Below are 19,135 nucleotides of genomic sequence, written 5' to 3' on the forward strand. Positions count from 1 at the left end.
CTTGAACCCAGAAGGCAGAGGTTGCAGTGAGCCAAGATCACACCATTGCACTCTAGCCTGGGGGACAGAGCAAGATTCTGTCTCAAAAAAAAAAAAAAAAAAAAAAAAGGGAGAACCAGAGCTTCCAGCCTCGCTGAGTCTTGACTCACTCCCTGTCTGTGAAGACCCTAGGGAGCCTCTTCTGTTCCACACAGAAGTGGAAACTTCCTCCTTAATAACCCCTTGATAGTCCCAGGCACTGGTGACCACTGAGCTTTGCTCTCTCTTTTTTCTTATGATTCCCTGTCTATTTCCGGTGCTATCACTTTACTTTTTGTGCATAAGACCATGAATAATGTTTTAGAAACTTTCTATCAAATTTCTCAGTGCTAGGAACAACTGAGGTTTTCGATTGAGTGCCTCAAATGTCTACCCTTACTGTGGAGTCCAACAACAGGATTCTAACAAGTCCCAACCCCTTCATGCCTTAACCTGATCTGGAAATAAATTATATTTGAGCTCATCCCATACCCCGGCCACATCAAGCCCCACAATCACTCTGAGAAGTGAGATTTATAGCAAAATGCTCCAAACAAGGAAACTAAGGTTCAGGCAAGGGATGTTAATATGTCCATTTACACAAACAAAAAATGGTAGATGATCAGTTTTCCCTTTGAAATCAAAGTACTAATCCGACTCATTGTTCCCTGAATTTTAGAGGCAGAACCTCAGGGGGAGATAAGAATCCTACCCCAGGAAAGTTACCAATATCAGAAAGGAAACAATGACATCAGTACAGATCCTACAGAATTCAAAAGATTCTAAGTGGACATTATGAAGACATTATTCAGCTTAGATGAAGTGATCACATATCACAAGAAAACTAATTGTCTAAAACAATCTCTGAAATACCTAGACATTCCAAATCATTGAGTTATTAAATAAAATACATTTTAAAATTAAACTCTTTTCAGGAAATAAACTTCAATGTCCCTTAGTGCACTCTCCAAAACACAGAGATAAGAATAAATACTGTTCTGAAAGGCATGTCCCTGGAATTACAACCATTCAATATATTTTAAAAGGCAATCATAAAAATATTAAACGGATATATCAGGAGAAGACCATCTCTGAGTTTTATATGAGTTAGTTTCTCATGTAAACTTAGTTGAAAACACATTTTTTAATTGGTCAGAAAAATTTAAGAAAATTAAAAAATGAATATTTAAATACAAATCAGCTTCCCCTTCAAAATCAGAGCAATAATCCAACTCATTGCTCCCTACAGTTTGAAGTCAGGGCCGTGGAAGGAGGATGAGAATTCCACCCTAGGAAAATGACCAATATCAGAATTACCAATCACCAGTCCAAGTGGATGATTGATGTGTCAACTCAAGAACCCCTGGCAGGGTGCAGGGGCTCACACCTGTAATCCCAGCACTTTGGGAGGCCGAGGCAGGTGGATCACTTGAGATCAGGACTTCGAGACCAGCCTGTCCAATATGGCAAAACTCTGTCTCTACTAAAAATTCAAAAATTAGCTGGGTGTCTTGTGATGTGAGGTGATTTTGACATCACATCCACACCTTTGACTAGAACACCTGACAAAGGAAATGCAGTCATGGAGCTGGTCATTAAAGGGGGCTCCTCAAAGGCTCAGGAGTGGAGTAGGTGAGGGGGTCATTTCTCCACCCTCACCACAGAGTGCTACGGAGAACTGCACAAAAATACGAAGGAGCCATGTGGCTGAGTAACAAACCATCTGCCAGCCAACATTCTTAAGCACCACCTACTGAATCACAGACCAAAACACAACACCAAAATATTTTTCCAGTATACAGCACCTGTGAAAACTAAGGCAAAGACTCAGCCACAAATAAAGGTTCTATATGAATCTCAGTCCTCTCAAAATACCCAGAAATAAAGACAACTGACTATGCTTAACTTACATCATAGTTAAAGGAACACCAGCCCTCACACATGAAAAAGAATCAATACAAGAACTCGGCTACTCGATAGTTCCCCAGAAATCCAACTGTTAGCCATACTAAGATGACTGAAATGACAGACACAGAATTCAGAATCTGGATACTAAGGAAATCCACCAAAATCTTGGAGAAAGATGAAGACCAATCCAAAGAATCCAGCAAAATGATCTAGGAGCTGACACATGAAATATCCATTTTAAGAAAGAACCAAACTGAACTCCTGAAACTGAAGACTTCACTTCAAGAATTTCACAATACAATCAGAAGCAACAAAAGCAGAAGGGATCAAGCTAGGGAAATAATCTCAGAGCTTGAAAAATACATCTTTGAATCAACCCAGTCAGACAAAAATTTTTTAAAAGATTTTTTAAAAATGAATGAAATATCTGAGAAATATGGGATTATGTAGAGAGACCAAATATATGGCTCATTGGAATTCTTGAAAGAGAAGGAGAAAGAGTAAGCAATGTAGAAAACATATTTGAGGACATAGTCCATGAAAATTTTCCCAATCTTGCTAGAGAGGAAGACATATACATTCAAAAAAAATGCAGAAAACCCATGTGGGATATAACACAAGGTGACCATCCCCAATACACACAGTTATCAGATCCTCCAAGATCAACACAACAGAAAAAATTCTTAAAGGCAGCTAGAGAGAAGGAGCAGGTCACCTACAGAAGGAACCCAATCAGGCTAACTGCAGAACTCTCAGTGGAAATCGTATAAGCCAAAGAGATTAGGAGCCTGTTTTCAGCATTATTAAAGAAAAGAAAATCCAACCAAGAATATCATATCCCATCAAACTAAGGTTCATAAGCAAAAGAGAAATAAAATCTTTCTCTGACAAGGAAGCACTAAAAGAATTTGTTAGCACTAGATCACCATGACCACCATTACAAGAGATCCTTAGTGGAGTGCTCAGTAGGAAACAGAAGATAAAAATCTGCTACCACAAAAACACACTCAAGCCATAGCTCACAAATAATATAAAGCAATTACACTATCAAGTCTATAAAACAGCCAACAACATAATGACAGGACCAAAATTTCATATATCAATATGAACCCTGAATGTAAATGGCCTAAATTCCCCACGTAAAAGGCATAGAGTGGCAACATGGATAAAAAGCCAAGAGCCAACTGCCTGCTGTCTTCAAGAGACACATCTCACATGAAATGACACCCACAGGCAGCTCAAAGTAGAAGGATGGAGACATATTTACTAGGCAACCAGGAAACAAAAAAGAGAAGGCATTCCTATCCTTATATCACATGAAACACACTTTAAATCAACAGCAATCAGGAAAGACAAAGGAGGGCATTACAAAATGATACAGGGTTCAATTTGACAAGAAGACTTAACTATTCTAAATATATATGGACCCAACTTTGGAGCACACAGATTCATAAAACAAGTTATTCTTCACCTATGAAAAGAGTTAGACAGCCACATAATAATAGTAAGGGACTTCAACATCCCACTGACAACATCAGATGGATCACTAAAACAGAAAACTAACAAAGAAATTCTGGTCTTAAAGACAACACTTGACCAATTGAACCTAAGAGACATCTACAGAGTATTCCACCCAACAACTGCAGAATACAGATTCTTCTTATCTGCACACACACAAAAAATATCATATTCTAAGATTGGCCACAAAGCAAGTCTCAATAAATTCAAAGAATCAAAATCATAACAAGGCACATAATAAAAATGGAAAAAAATACCAAGATCATCTCTTAAAACTACAGAAAAACATGGAGATTTAACAACTTGTTTCCAAATGAATATGAAGAGCCATCTATGACAAATCCACAGTCAACATCATATTGAATGGGCAAAAAATAGCACATGGAGAAGAGTTTGAATCTCAGAAGAAAACAACAAAAATACGTCAAAAGTCTTTCATGTCAGCACAAAATTCAATCATCTCCTGTATGAGAGATTGGATCTGAGACGTGTTTTGAGTTGGTAATAGTGAAGGATGCAAGGTGCCAATTCTAGTTGGAACAATTTCCAGGAAGCCATGTTCCACTCTTGAGCAAACACCCACTGGGCCTCATGCAAGGCAGAAAGAGCCTGCGTACGTCATCCTCTCATGATGTGGTCAGCATGTAAACTGCATGAGCCCCTCACAACATCCTGTGTGCTGCTGAGCTGAGCTGGGGCGCGGCCGCCTGTCTGCACCGGCAGCACCATGTCGCTCATGGTCGTCAGCATGGCGTGTGTTGGTGAGTCTCGGAAGGGAATCGAGGGAGGGAGCACTGGGGTGGAGATCTGGGCCTGGAGGTAAAGATATGGGCCTGAGGTGGAGATATGAGCCTGGAGTGGAGATATAGGCCTGGAGTGGAGACATGGGCCTGGAGCTTTAGATATGGGCCTGGAATGGAGATATGGGCCTGGAGATAGAGATATGGGCCTGGAGGTGGAGATGTGGGCCTGGAGTGGAGATATTGGTTTGGAGTGAAAATATGGGCCTGGAATGGAGATACAGGCCTAGAACTGTAGATATGGGCCTGGAGTGAAGATATGAGCCTGGAACTGTAGATATGGGCCTGGAGTGGAGATATGGGCCTGGAGGTGATGTACAGATGGATCATCCATCATGATCTTTCTTTATAGGGTTCTTCTTGCTGCAGAGGGCCTGGTCACATGTGGGTGAGTCCTTCCCCAAACCTTAGGTTGTCATCTCCCCACATAAGATGATTTTCTTGAAACACGAGGCAGGCAGCACAAGGGGTTGACTGATGGGATGACGATGGGAAGCCATGTGGGAATCTCTCATGAACTAGGAAAAGGAAGCCATGGGAAGCTTGGCCCACAGTTCTGTCCTAGCCCTCCCTGTTCTTTCTTTCCCTTGGCTGAGTCCTTGGGGACCCTGGGGGAGACTGGAGTGCTCAAAGCAGCGGTGTGCGGGGAAGAAGTGGTGTCACCAGCAAAGGAAGGGAGGGAAGCAGTGCAAGAACAGCAGGCCTCTGAGGACAAGAGCATAACTCACACCCTCCAGCATTTCCATGATGGTCGGGGCTGCAGTGTTGCCGCTGTCATTCTACCAGAAGCGGGGTGGGGAACCACAGTCATGACCCTGACATTTCAGATCTTCTAATGAGGGCTCAGTTGTTTATTATGGTTCATGCATTAGCTGATATTCCATTCACAAAGGTCATGCCCTCCATCCTGTGTCTACTTTGTGTTGTTTTATGTGAGTAATCTTGCAGTATTGAAATCTAGTAAGAGTCGCCTATTTAGCACTTGCTCAAAGTTCTCAGCTGACACTTTTCTTATAGGGAGACGCCATGTCTATGAGGGATGGGTTCTTCCTGTAGCCCTGGGCACTCAGGTGTGGTAGGAGCCTTAGAAATGTGGAAAGTGGGGAGAATCTTCTGAGCACAGGGAGGGAGGGGCTGCTTCACATCCTCCTCTCTAAAGGCTGTGCCTCCTTCTCCCCCAGATGGTCAGGACAAGCCCTTCCTCTCTGCCTGGCCCAGCGCCGTGGTGCCTCAAGGAGAACACGTGAGTCTTCAGTGTCACTCTCATCTTGGGTTTACCATCTTCAGTCTGTACAAGGAAGATGGGGTGCCTACCCCTGAGCTCTACAACAGAAGATTCTGGAAGGACATCCTCCTGGGCCCTGTGACCTCGGCACACGCAGGGACCTACAGATGTCGGGGTTCACACCTGAACTCCCCCACTGAGTGGTCGGCTCCCAGCAACCCCCTGGTGATCACGGTCACAGGTCAGAGGGCTCCTGTCTGGGCTTCTCCTTGTCCCAACTCCTGAATCCCCGAGCTTCTGCTGGGGGTGTCCACCAGGGTCCCATCACCCAGGACCTGACTGTATTTGGGGTAAAGGGGGATTCAGTACAGAAAAATAGGTACTGTGATGGGAAGAATAATTGTCCCTAGTTATGGCTACATGATAATCCGTGGACCCTATGACTGTTTATGTTATAGGGCAGAGGACTGAAGGGGAAGATGGAGCTCAGGTTGTTGATGAGTTGACCTTGAGATGGGGAGACGACCTGGACTGTCCCGCTGGGCTCAGTGGAATCACAAGGCACCACATGAGAGGAGGAGGATGAGGAGAGTGGGGATTAGAGCAGCATAGTGGGAGGGAGACTCACTACAGGCTTTGAAGGTGAAGGAAGGCCACGAGCCATGAAGGCAGGTGGCCTCTAAGGGCTGGAGAAGTCAAGGGAACTGATTCTCCCTGAGTCTCCAGTGGAAGCACAGCCCTGCAGATGCCTTGGTTTTAGCCCAGAGAGAACTGGGTCAGATTTCTGTTCTCCATAAGTGGAAGGGGTTATTGTATTCTCTCCTGCTACCATGTTTGTGATAATTTTCTACAGCAGCAACAGGAAACCAACACAGGAACTCAGGTCAAGGACAAGTTAAGAAACCAAACAAGGAGAAGGTTGGCTACACTGATTTCAGCACAGGTGGAATACTGTTGCTACCACCAGGCTTGATCCACACAGGGAGGGGTTGATTCTCCTGGAACCAGCACCAGGGGCCACCCTATGGCAGCTGGGACCATGGAAAAGGCACAGACTTGGCAGGAGAGGCTCCCAACCCCCATCAGGAACAGGGACATTGATGCCTGCCTTACTGATGAGTTCACACCTCCCGCCAGTCATTCCAATTTGTCCAAAAGAGATTGATTCAAGCTGCTGAGAGCCTGGACGTGCAGCCTGTCATGGTTCCTCTTCCAGCCCCACATAAACACCAGCAAAGAGATTAGTGGGAAACAGATACAACAGCCTAAGAGATGACACTGAGCCCAGTGGGAAGGGAATCAGGGGTCCTAGAGACAGAGAGACAGGGAAGAGGGAGGGAGACAGATGGAGGGACCTGCACCAGGGGTTATGGGTACAGAAAAAAACATGGAGACACAGACAGGGAGGAGAGAGATGGACACCATGGAGGGGAAGCCTCACTTATTCCAGGTCCCATGAATGGGATGAGAAAGGGAGACGCCATCTGAACTCACAACCTCTCTTCTTAGGAGTCTACAGAAAACCTTCCCTCCTGGCCCACCCAGGTCCCCTGGTGAAATCAGGAGAGACAGTCGTCCTGCAATGTTGGTCAGATATGAGGTTTGAGCATTTCCTTCTGCACAGAGAGGGGATCACTGAGGACCCCTTGCACCTCATTGGACAGCTCCATGATGGGGGTTCCCAGGCCAACTATTCCGTGGGTCCCATGATGCCTGCCCTTGCAGGGACCTACAGATGTTTTGGTTCTGTCGCTCACTCCCCCTATGAGTGGTCAGCTCCCAGTGATCCACTGGACATCGTGATCATAGGTGAGAGAATCCAGACCTGCCTCTCACCCTTGCAGGGACAGGGAGTGAATGATCTAGGACTGGAAGCCCCAGGTGGTCATGAGGAAGATGAGTGTGGGATTCTCATGGAGAGAAAGTGACTTCATGAGGTCTGTACCAACAGAGGTAGAGAAACAGGAGACACAAGTACAGACCACACGTCATAACGTAGAAGCCAGACACAGGGACCATACAGCGTGTTAGGAAAAGAGATAAAGAGGTAAAGAAGACACACAGAGAGACAGACATGTCCCAGAGAGAGATGTCCTTCCATGCTGACTTTGTTCAGAGACCAGGCACAGGTTAGAAGGTTCCATTCTGTTTTACCTCCACAAAGTGTTCTCTACCAGGAGAACCCAAAGAGACACGTCTATCTGGCCTGAGTTGGGCCTTGTGGCCCCAGGCTTGTGGCACCTACAGATGCCATGTTTTTTCTTAAACCTCTGCCTTCCATGCAGTGGAGCTGTCATCGTCCCAGGACACCATGGCCCCAGGTGAGGGAGCAGAACACCAACCCCTGTATGCTGTGAGTTCCTGGAGTCCCCAGACTGGATTCTGAGGCTCATATTCAAATAACACCACACGTTATAGGATTACTGAGAACAAAAGCCCACAGAGAGACATGGAGTGAAATCAGGGAAATCAAAAAGCGAAGACATGAACACACACACAGAATGAGCCAGAAGAAGGGAATTGAGAGACTCACAGACACATAAAGAGATAGAAAAAGAGGGCAGAGCAGTGAGCATATGATGGAAGGGAGCAGAGAAATGCCCTAAAATCAGAGCCCTGAGGGAGGGGCACAAAAACAGGGAAAGATAAAGATGTGGGGATGGATTGCAGAGATGCCAAAAGAGAACTAGAGAGACTGAGAGGCAGAGAAAAGGAGAAGGAGAAAGACAGACGATAGATAGATATAAATGGATGAAAGATAAGAGATAGATGATAGATAACAGAGAGATAGGTGATAGATAAATAGATGATGAGTAGACGATATAGATAGATGATATAGATAGAGAAGTAGATAGATAGACAGATGATACATAAATAGACATAGAGAGACAGAAAGACAGACACGTGATGATAGATAGATGGATAGATACATACATACATTGATTGATAGATGATAGATAACAGAGAGAGAGGTCATAGATACACAGATGATGATAGATGATAGATACATACATACATAGATAATTGATAGATCGATCAATAGATAATAGATAGAAATATGCAGAAAGTTATGAATAAGACAGAAAATGAGAGACTCAGAATTAAAGAAAGAGGAAGATCAAGTCAACCAATCCAAGTAGGGTCAGAAAGGTCAGAAATAATAAAATGGTACAAAAAAGAAAACATAGATAGGGATGGGGAAGTGAGGTCAGAGACAGAGAAGGTGGAAGGAGGAGACAGACATGAAGAGAGACGGGGTGGAGGGTGAGAGAGAGCATTAGGCCATAGAGCAGGGGAGTGAGTTCTCAGCTCAGATGTGAGGGGAGCTGTGACAAGGAAGAACCTCCCTGAGGAAACTGCCTCTTCTCCTTCCAGGTCTATATGCGAAACCTTGTCTCTCAGCCCAGCCAGGCCCCATGGTGCAGGCAGGAGAGAACGTGACCTTGTCCTGCAGCTCCCAGAGCTCGTTTGACATTTACCATCTATCCAGGGATGGGGAGGCCCATGGACTTAGGCTCCCTGCAGTGCCGAGGGTCAGTGGAACATTCAAGGCTGACTTTCCTCTGGGCCCTGCAACCCACGGAGGGAACTACAGATGCTTCGGCTCTTTCCGTGCCCTGCCCTATGTGTGGTCACACCCGAGTGACCCACTGCCCATTTCTGTCACAGGTGAGGAAACCCCATGCCTGTCCCACGTCTTGTAATCCTAGAGCCATAGCTGAGGAACTTCCTTTTGATGATGGAGAGAAGCGTGGACAGATGCAGAGAGAAGACAAAGCCTGGGTGTGAGGGTGGGGTCAGGGCACAGGATGGCAGACAGGGCACCTCCAAACCCTCCTTCACAGCCCACATGGAGGCCCGCGTTCAGGGCTGTCAGCACCCAGGCAGATGGAGAAAGCTGTCAGGACAGACCCAGAGGTGGGGAGACTGGGCTCAGTTTGGGGAGATCTGAGGTTCCCTCAGCCCCTCAACCTTACTCATTTCCCAGAAGCCCATCCCGGCCTCTCACCCACAGAGAGATGTCATCACCAGCAATCCCTACACCCTTTTCTTTTCATTTGGAAAAGTATTTATTGAGGTGGAATATACCTATATAATTTACCTCCTTTACCATTTTTAAGTGTGAAGTCTACTGTTCATAAATACATTTATAGGCTGGGCACAGTGGCTCACGGTTGTAATCCCAACACTTTGAGAGGCCAAGGCAGGTGGATCATTTGAGATCAGGGACTCAAGACCACCCTGGCCAACGTGGGGAAAATCCATCTGTACTAAAAATACAAAATAATAATAATAATTAGCCGAGCATGGTGGCACATGCCTGTAGTCCCAGCTACTTGGAAGGGTTAGGCAGGAGATGCACTTAGTTGCAGGAGGCACAGGTTGCAGTGAGCCAAGATCATGCCACTGCACTGCAGCCTGGGAGACAGAGAGAGACACTCTCTCAAAATTAATTAATTAATTAATTAGGTTTTTTTTTTTGTTTTTTTTTTTTACCCTCCACCCTTCCCTTCCTGGGCTCTGGTAGCCACCATTCTACTCTCTACTTTCATGAGATCCACCTTTTAGCTCCTGCATATGAGTAAGAAATGGAAATAATTGTAATGACCTCCAGTTCCATCCATGTGGCTGCAAATGTCAGGATGTTTTGTTTCTATGGATGAGTAGTCTCCACTGTGTGTATGTACTACATTCTCTCTATCCATTCACCCACTGAGGGGCAGGTAGGTTGACTCCACATCTTGGCTACTGTGAACTGTGCTAGAACAGTCATGGGAGTGCAGCTATCACTTCGATACACTGAAGTCCTTTCCTTTTGGTTTACACCCAGTCGTGGAATTGCTAGATCCTGTGCAAGTTGACTTTTTACGTTTTGTTTTATGGTTTTTGTTTTTTTTTAGACAGAGTTTCATTCTTGTTGCCCAGGCTGGAGTGCCGTGGTGCCATCTGGGCTCACTGCAACTTGCACCTCCGGGATTCAAGAGATTCCCTAGCCTCAGCCTCCCAAGTAGCTGAGATTACTGGCTCCCACCACCACACTCAGCTAATATTTTTAGTAGAGACGGGGTTTCTCTATATTGGCCAGGCTGCTCTTCAACTCTTGACCTCAAGTGATCTACCCACCTCGGCCTCCCAATGTGCTGGGATTACAGGCATGAACCACCGTGCCCAACCTCGTTTTATTTTTTGAGGAACTTCCATACTCTTCTCCTCTGTAATGGCTGTATTAATTTACATTCATATCAACAGTGTACCAGATGAAACCCTGGTTGACTCAGCAGAGCAAGAGACTTGCAGTCAGAGAGAATTTAGTTCATTTATGCACACGACACTTCCACTCACTCACTCGTTCAGCCAATACCCCATGCTCTGGCTGTGCAGTGTGGAATCTTTTCCTATTGTTGCCATAACAAATTTCCAGAAGCTTCTTGGATGAAAACATTCTTGCTGCTCTCCTTTCTCTACCACCTTACCAGCATTTGTTTTGTCTGTCTTTCTGATAAAAAGCCATTGTAATGGGGTGAGATGATAGCTCACTGTGAATTCAGTTTGCATTTCTCTGATTAGTTGATACTGAGCATTTTTTCATATATACAATGTCCATTTGCATGTTTTGTTCGTTGAGAAATGTCTGTTCAGATCTTTTATTAATTTTATAATTAAATTATTTGTTTAATTGAGGTGTTTGAGCTTCTTATATATTCTAGTTGTTAATCCCCTCCAAGTGCATATTTTGCAAATATTCTGTGAGTTGTCTCTTCACTTTGTTTGTTGCTTCCTTTGCGGTGCAGAAGCTGCTTAGTTTGATGTAATCCCAATCGTCTATTTTTGTTTTGATTGTTTGTGTTTTTGAGGTTTTAAACAAAATGTCTTTCTTCAGACAAATGTCCTGGAGCATTTCCCCAATGTTTCCTCTTAAACGTTTGATGGGTTTAGGCCTTAAGTCTTTAATTCATTTTCATTTGATTTTTGTGTATGGTGAGAGTCAGAGGTGCAGTTTCATCCCTCTGCATGTAGATATACAGTTTTCCCTGCACCATTTATTGAAATGACAGTCTCTTCCTGATTTTAGACCTTTAGAACCTTTGTCAAATTCCATTGGATGTAAATGGGTGGATTACCTCTGTGTTCTTCATTTTGCTCCATTGTTCTATGGGTCTTTCTTTATGCCAATGTCATGCTGTTTTGCTTACTACAGCTCTGTAACGTATTTTTAAGTCAGGTAGTGTGATGCTCCTGTTTTCTCCTCATACCTTGAAGTCTCAAGACAGTGAGCATCACATACGATGATTATGGAGAAGGGTACACCAGGACTTCCAGGGCCCAACATTAGATAACAGAATGTTTGGGCATGAACCAACCTTAAAGGTTTCCATTGAGTAGAAGACAGGCATCTTCATTTCCACACCTCTCTCCTGTCCTGTGTTCTAGGAAACTCTTCAAGTACTTGGTCTTCACCCACAGAACCAAGCTCCAACACTGGTGAGTAAAGAACCCCTCTTGTCTCTGCTTTTGGAAACCTGGAGAGGTGGAAGCCTTGGATTCAAGCGTTAGCTCGGCTCCTTCTGGGATTGTGGGCCTGTCTTCTGCTGTCTTTGAACTCCAGACACTCCAACAGCACAAGGGATCTGGGGCCAACACAAGGCTCAGTGAAGTGTCTTAATCTCTAATTTTCTGCACCTGAGACCTCCAAGCTAGAAGGATGAGTGCAAATCTGACATCCTTCTCAGAAAAAAAAAAAAAAAAAAGCAGTATTTTTTCTGCCTGCATTCCTAACTGCAGGATAAATGCCTGGGGGTTTGAGAAAGGGAAGTGAAAAGAACATCTGATGAGGGTGGGATGTTTTTAGGAAAGTTCTACTTGCCAAGGAATGAGCTCCTGTCTCTCATGACGCAACCCTGGTTGACTCAGCAGAGCAAGAAACTTGTAGTAACAGAGAATTTAGTTCATTTATGCACATGACACTCACTTGTTCAGCCAATGCCCCATGCTCTGGCTGTGCAGTGTGGAATCTTTTCCTATTGTTGCCATAACAAATTTCCACAAGCTTTGTGGATGAAAGCATGTTTTTCTTAATTATCTCACAGTGCTGTAACTCAGAAGTATGAAATGCATCTCACTGGGCTGATATCAAAGGCACAGGAAGGCTGAACTTCTTTTTAAGATTCCAAGCAAGAATCTGCTCCTTACATTTCCCAGTTCCTAAAGACTCCCATGTTCTTTGGCTCCTAGTCCCCTTCCTCCTTCCTCAAAGCCCATAAAGGCTGGTCACGTCTCACATGGCATCATTCAAACTGTTATTCTTCACCCACACCTCTTTCTCTGAATGCTACTCTGCCTTTTTCCTCATCTTTAAGGACTTTGGGATTCTACTGGGGTCACCAAGATAATCCATCATAATCTCCCTAAAATCGTCTAGGATACCCTCCTTTTCAGTTCAGCTGATTAGCAACCATAATTCCATCTGCAATCTTCATTCCTCCTTTCATGTAAAATAATATATTCACAAGCTATGGAGGCTAGGACAGTGACATTTTGGGGTGGGGCAGCATTCTCCTGCCTTCCACAAATGGTAAACAGGGTGCATTCGGCCTCTGCTCTTGGGACACTGATATTGCAGATGGTTAAAAACGAGGGCAGAAAATGAATGCACAAGTGGATCAATAAATGAATGATCCATTGGGAAGCATCTGTGCACCAAATCTGTTTTTTTGGTTTTTGTTTTGTTTTGAGGTAGAGTCTCACTCTGTCCCACAGGCTGGAGTGCAGTGGCACAATCTCAACTCACTGCACCCTCTGCCTCCTGGGTTCATGCAATTCTTCTGCCTCAGCCTACTGAGTAGCTGGGATTACAGCCATGCACCACCACACTCAGCTAAAATTTTTTGGTATATTTTTTAGTAGAGATGAGGTTTCACCGTGTTGTGCAGGCTGTCTCAAACTCCCAATCTCAAGTAATCTGACTGCCTTGGCCTCCCTAAGTGCAAGGATTATAGGCGTGAGCCACTGTGCCAAGCCAGGATTTAAAATAAATAATAGATAATGCTGAGTGTATAATTTCAGGTGACAGAGAAGGTCTCACTGATCAGATAATATTTGTGACCTTAATGAAAAAAATGGATTCAACCCTTGGAAGATTGGCAGAAGGATTTTCCACACTGAGCTCTCAGCTGTGAAGGCACAAAGGTGGAAACATTCTTAAGTTCAAGGAAGAGGCTCTGCCCGAAACGCTGGGAATGAGATGGGGAGAATTACAAGACCACTGGAGAGAGAGGAGAGCACACTGGGCACACAGGAAACTAAGAAGGAACAAGGAGTGTGTGTTTTACACTCTCAGCCCTTGGATTCAACTCAGGGCTAACTAGGAATCCCTAAGTGATTAACAGTGACTGACGTGAAAATAAGGGAGGCCCCAGTGCATAACTGGAATCTAGGAGATTGTCGAAAAGGCAATTCCCGCCCCACTGGTGAAATGTAGAGTTGATTTACACACTAAATGAATGAAAGATGGATATAAGATATGTTTGTGAGGTAGAATCATTTGCAGGGAGGTCTTGCTGGGTTTGATTTTTCCTAGTAGTTTAATCCTTGTTTTATTAATTTCTTTCTGAGATGTACTTTTTTTCTACATCTAAATCAATACCTGGCAGAGGAGCAATGGACACACGAGGGGTGGTGCAAATGAAAGGACCTAGTATAATAACATAATATGTGAGACTGTGCATGGGGGCTCACGCCTGTAACCTAACACTTTTGGATGCCAAGGCGGGTGCATCCCTTGAGGGTAGGAGTTTGAGACCAGCCTGGCCAACATGGTGAAACCCTGTGTGTGCTAAAAATACAAAAATTAGCCCGGTGCATTGGCACATGCCTGTAATCGCAGTTACTAGGGAGGCTGAAGCAGGAGAATGGCTTCAACCCTGGAGGCAGAGGTTTCAGTGAGCTGAGATGGTGCCACTGCACTCCAGCCTGGGTGACACAGGGGGACTCTGTCTCAAAAAATAAAAATAAAAAATACATAAATATGATATAACACACAAATTACAAAGGCACCTGAATACCAACCATCGTTTTTCTACTTCTCTGTCTTTAATTCTTTGACCCTTTATCTTATCCATTAAACAATCAGGCTAAAACCTCTTCCTTATTTGGCTTTCTGTGAGCTTGAGATCATATGGAAAATGTGGAAGCCCCCTGAACCCACCAACGCAGGCCCTGGAATAGAGAATGTGCTCTGTTCATGGTATAAAACTTGTCCTCTCACCCAAATCCCCTACCTGACTCCTACTTCCAAGCACCTGTGGAGATACAGATAGATCATGGGAAGGTAAAAACTAATACTCTTTGGAGTGAGCTCAGATCTTGGACTCAGAGACCAGCGCCAGCACTATCTCCTGGTCACATTTCGTACTAACTCACAGAAGAACAGGGTGTATTGAAACAATAGATGATGGAGGTGGTTGTGCTTCCCCCGGACTCTCAGGTAGAACAACAGCTTAATATGTGTCTCAGGAGATCACAAAAAGTAGCACATTGTTCCTGGGCTGCATCATTATTTCATGGCTGTTTGATTTAAGTGGGGTTTACTTCACCTTTTTTGATCTTGATTTCACTTTTTATTTCTTTTCTTGGAGAATGTAATGTGTTTGAGTCAAGAGGGTTGTGGCTGTAGAAATTGTAAAGCACATTCACTGAGTATCAATCCGAGTCCAGTCTTCCCAGAGAAGACTAAACACCTCCTGTACTGCACCTGGGGCTATGCCAGTTTCTATCCCTCACCGTCACTCCAGGGAGACAGAACACACAGAGAATACATGACATAGGCAGGTTCATTGCTAACAGATAACCAGCAAGTGACAACAGAAGCCTATATTTCAATGTGAGCCAGTCCCCCAAGGCTCAGAAAAGCTGCTCGGGACATATGGAGTCACCCCATTTGCACTGCAGCTGGGGGAACCCACAAAGCAGCCCGGCCTGGGTTTTGTACCCTGGAGCCACAGGAAGCACTGAGCTAAAGCACTGCATGACGTCCTCCTCTGGGAAGAACAGGAAGACAGCCCAGGCTGTTCTGGGACATTCCTCCTGATCTCAGGACGTTGCCGTCTTAGTCCCTTTTTGTGGCTATAAAAGAACACTTGAGCCTGAGTAACTTCTAAAGAAACGAGATTTGTTTGCCTCATAGTTCTGCAGGCTGTACTAGAAGCATGGAACCAGCATCTATTTCTTCTGATGGCCTCAGGCTGCTCCCACTCTGGCAGAAAGGAAGGAGGGTCTGTGTGTGCAGAGACCACAGAGATCACACTGCAAGAGAGGGAGCAAGGGGAAGAGGGAGCGATGGAGCTTCCAAGCTCTGTTTAACAACCAGCTCTCCAGGAACTAATAGAGGGAGAACTTGCTAACCCTGTCTCCTTGGGACAGCATTGATCTATTCACGATGGATCCACCTCCATGACCCAAACACCTCCCAAGAGGCCCAACCTCCCACACTGGGGGTTAAATTTCAATGTGAGGTTTCAAGGGTCAAACATCTAAACTAAAGCAGTGGTATCCTCAGCACGTTCTATGGTTCCTATGAGAGCTATAACTGAGAGAGGAGGAGAAAGCTGGGTCTCCCGCCATCTGGCTGTTTGTCCTAAAGAGACGTTGTATATGGCTACCTGTCAATCAAGAAATGCGAGACAATCCATAAGGAGGAACCGCTGTGATTAGCTTCTTATTGGTGTCTCGTCTTCCTCCAGGTAACCCCAGACACCTGCATGTTCTGATTGTGTCCTCAGTGGTTATGATCCCCTTCACCATCCTCCTCTTCTTTCTCCTGCATCGCTGGTGCTCCAACAAAAAGAGTAAGTCTCACGAAGGAGAGGCCAGAGACCTCAGGGCCTTGTGGGGAAGTGGGATGGGAGCACGCAGATGTGTGTTTCTCACTGGCAGGATGGTCTCGGGCCCAAGGCAGGAGCCACAGAGGCAGGGATTTCTAGAGAGAGCACCAGACACCCTGTCCCTGCCTTCAGCTCCCAGACCATTGCCTGATTCTCAACTGTATCCTCATGTCCCTGCAGCCACTGACATCCAGGAGAAGGTTCCATGACAGGCAGAAAGTGGGAGGCAGAATCACTGGGATGGGAACTGACAGCTCTTCATGGGATGGGTCCTTTAGCTCAGAGAGACAGAATGTCTGAGTCTGGCTGTTGGCAGCTGAGGGACCTCAGGCACCTACAGTCTCCCGCTGTGTGTTGGGCTCTGCTCATGAAATGAGGACCCAGAAGTGTCCTCCCAGCTGTTTTGATGACTTCCGTCTCCTACAGATGCTGCTGTAATGGACCAAGAGCCTGTGGGGGACAGAACAGTGAACAGGGAGGTAGGTCCTCCTCGCCCCAGCCTCATGGATATAGTCTTATTCCCTAAGAGGCCTGAAAAATAGGAACCCCCTCCCTCACTCAACATTTCCCTCTCTGCAGGACTCTGATGAACCAGATCCTCAGGAGGTGACATACGCACAGTTGGATCACCGCGTTTTCACTCAGAGAAAAATCGCTCGCCCTTCTCAGAGGCCCAAGAGACCCCCAACAGATACCAGCGTGTACACGGAGCTTCCACATGCTGAGCCCAGATCATTGTCTCCTGCCCATGAGCACCACAGACAGGCCTGGAGGGGGTCCTCCAGGGAGACAACAGCCCTGTCTCAAACCCAGGTTGCTGGTTCCAATGTACCAGCAGCAGGAATCTGAAGGCGCGACTCTGCATCTTAGGGCATCGCTCTTCCTCACACCACGAATCTGAACATGCCTCTCTCTTGCTTGCCAATGTCTAAGGTCCCCACTGCCTGCTGGAAAGAAAACACACTCCTTTGCTTAGCCCACAATTCTCCACTTCCCTTGACCCCTGCCCACCTCTCCAACCTACTGGCTTACTTCCTAGTCCTACTGGAGGCTGCAGTCACACTGAGGAACTCACAGTTCCAAACATACGAGAGGCTCCCTCTTAACACAGCACTTGACAGGTGCTGTTCCACCTTCCCTCATGCTGTTCCACCTCCCCCCAGACTATCTTTCAGCCTTCTGTCAGCAGTGAAACTTATAAATTTTTAAAAATAATTTCAATGGAGTTTTCTCTTCTTCAAATAAACATGTCTACCCTTATGGTTTCAGTAACGTGACTCTTTTCTTGCTGGAAGTTTCCGGTGTTATCATCGCTATGTCCATGTAACCCCATCTGTTCTCCACTGGGTTCTCACCCCTGGACTCTGAGCTTCTGGAAGCAGGTGGAGCCTGATTCGTCTCCAGGACTCCAATTTCATCCAAAAATGCAGCGCATAGGAGGTTCCAAGGATCGTGAATGAGATGAACAAGTGATATTCTTACTCTCTGCAGACCTGGAAAGCTGGCAGAGCCATTCCAAGATGAAACACCTGTAGAGTCATAGGCCTTGTTAGTCTCATCTCCACGGGGACACATGTCCACACATCATCTTCATACTATAAATACACAGTCGCTCCTCCAGATCTGTGGGGTTTACAGGTGTTTGTTGAGCCAACTATAAATCAAAAATATTCAGAGAAAATATACAAAGTTTCAAAAGCAAAACTATGTTGAATGGACACAAATGGAGCGGTATGTATGCTGTGTCAGGAATTATAAATAATCTAGAGATGATTTCATGTATACATGAGGATATGCATGGGTTATATGCAATTGCTATGCCTTTTGTTTTGTTTTGTTTTGTTTGTTTGTTTGTTTTTCGGAGTCTCACTCTCTCACCCAGGCTGGAGTGCAGTGGCGCGATCTCAGCTCACTGCAACTTCCGCCTCCCAGGTTCAAGTGATCCTCTTGCCTCAGCCTCCCCGGTAGCTAGGATTACAGGCATGTGCCACCATGCACAGATAATTTTTTTTTCTTTGTATTTTTAGCAGAGACTGGGTTTCACTATGTTGAGCAGGCTGTTCTCGAACTCCTGATCACATGATCCACCCAACTCAGCCTCCCAAAGTGTTGAGATTACAGGCACGAGCCACCACGCCCAGCTTCACTGTGCCATTTCATGCAAGAGGCTTGAGCATCTGCAGATTTTGGCATCTGAATGGGGATCCTGGAACCAATCACCCAGGAATAGTGAAGGACGACCGTATATAACTTTTATTTGCCAATTTAAAAAATAAAGCATAAAAGGCCAGGCGCGGTGGCTCAAGCCTGTAATCCCAGCACTTTGGGAGGCCGAGACAGGCGGATCACAAGGTCAGGAGATCGAGACCATCCTGGCTAACATGGTGAAACCCCGTCTCTACTAAAAAAATTACAACAAACTAGCCGGGCGAGGTGGTGGGCACCTGTAGTCTCAGCTACTCGGGAGGCTGAGGCAGGAGAATGGCATAAACCCGGGAGGCAGAGTTTGCAGTAAGCTGAGATCGGGCCACTGCACTCCAGCCTGGGCGACAGAGCGAGACTCCATCTCAAAAAAATGAATAAATAAATAAAGCATAAAAAATGTATAACAACAAGATAAAAAATAAGAAGTGTTTTTATAATGTAAGGATAAGTTCAGATTTATTTTTTCCTACTTGTAACCCTGTGGTCCTGTGTTATTTGTTGAGAAAATATTCTATTCCACCTTAAACCACATGGCAGCCTTTGTCAACTATAAAGGAGCTGTGTATCCACGGATGTATTTT

General features: G+C 45.3%; 1 protein-coding gene across 1 annotated transcript; it reads left to right on the forward strand.

The window, feature by feature from the left end:
* Window positions 1–4,171: 4,171 nt before the first annotated feature.
* KIR3DL2 (killer cell immunoglobulin-like receptor, three domains, long cytoplasmic tail, 2) lies at window positions 4,172–17,198 on the forward strand. Its single transcript, NM_001168890.1, has 9 exons — window positions 4,172–4,205; window positions 4,597–4,632; window positions 5,426–5,710; window positions 6,979–7,278; window positions 8,845–9,138; window positions 11,902–11,952; window positions 16,209–16,313; window positions 16,776–16,828; window positions 16,929–17,198. Exons 1-9 carry the CDS (start codon window positions 4,172–4,174, stop codon window positions 17,196–17,198), a joined length of 1,428 nt encoding a protein of 475 aa, NP_001162361.1.
* Window positions 17,199–19,135: the final 1,937 nt, after the last annotated feature.

The sequence above is a fragment of the Papio anubis genome, chromosome 20 (genome assembly GCF_008728515.1).
Source record: "Papio anubis isolate 15944 chromosome 20, Panubis1.0, whole genome shotgun sequence".
Classification (NCBI taxonomy): Eukaryota; Metazoa; Chordata; class Mammalia; order Primates; family Cercopithecidae; genus Papio; species Papio anubis.

What these genes read in the sequence shown, in the direction of transcription:
- KIR3DL2 (NM_001168890.1), top strand. Translation starts at nt 4,172, where the DNA reads ATGTCGCTCATGGTCGTCAGCATGGCGTGTGTTG. An exon ending in ACTGCCCATTTCTGTCACAG is followed by an intron (nt 9,139 to 11,901) that starts GTGAGGAAACCC and finishes CCTGTGTTCTAG; the next exon opens with GAAACTCTTCAAGTACTTGG. An exon ending in CTGGTGCTCCAACAAAAAGA is followed by an intron (nt 16,314 to 16,775) that starts GTAAGTCTCACG and finishes CGTCTCCTACAG; the next exon opens with ATGCTGCTGTAATGGACCAA.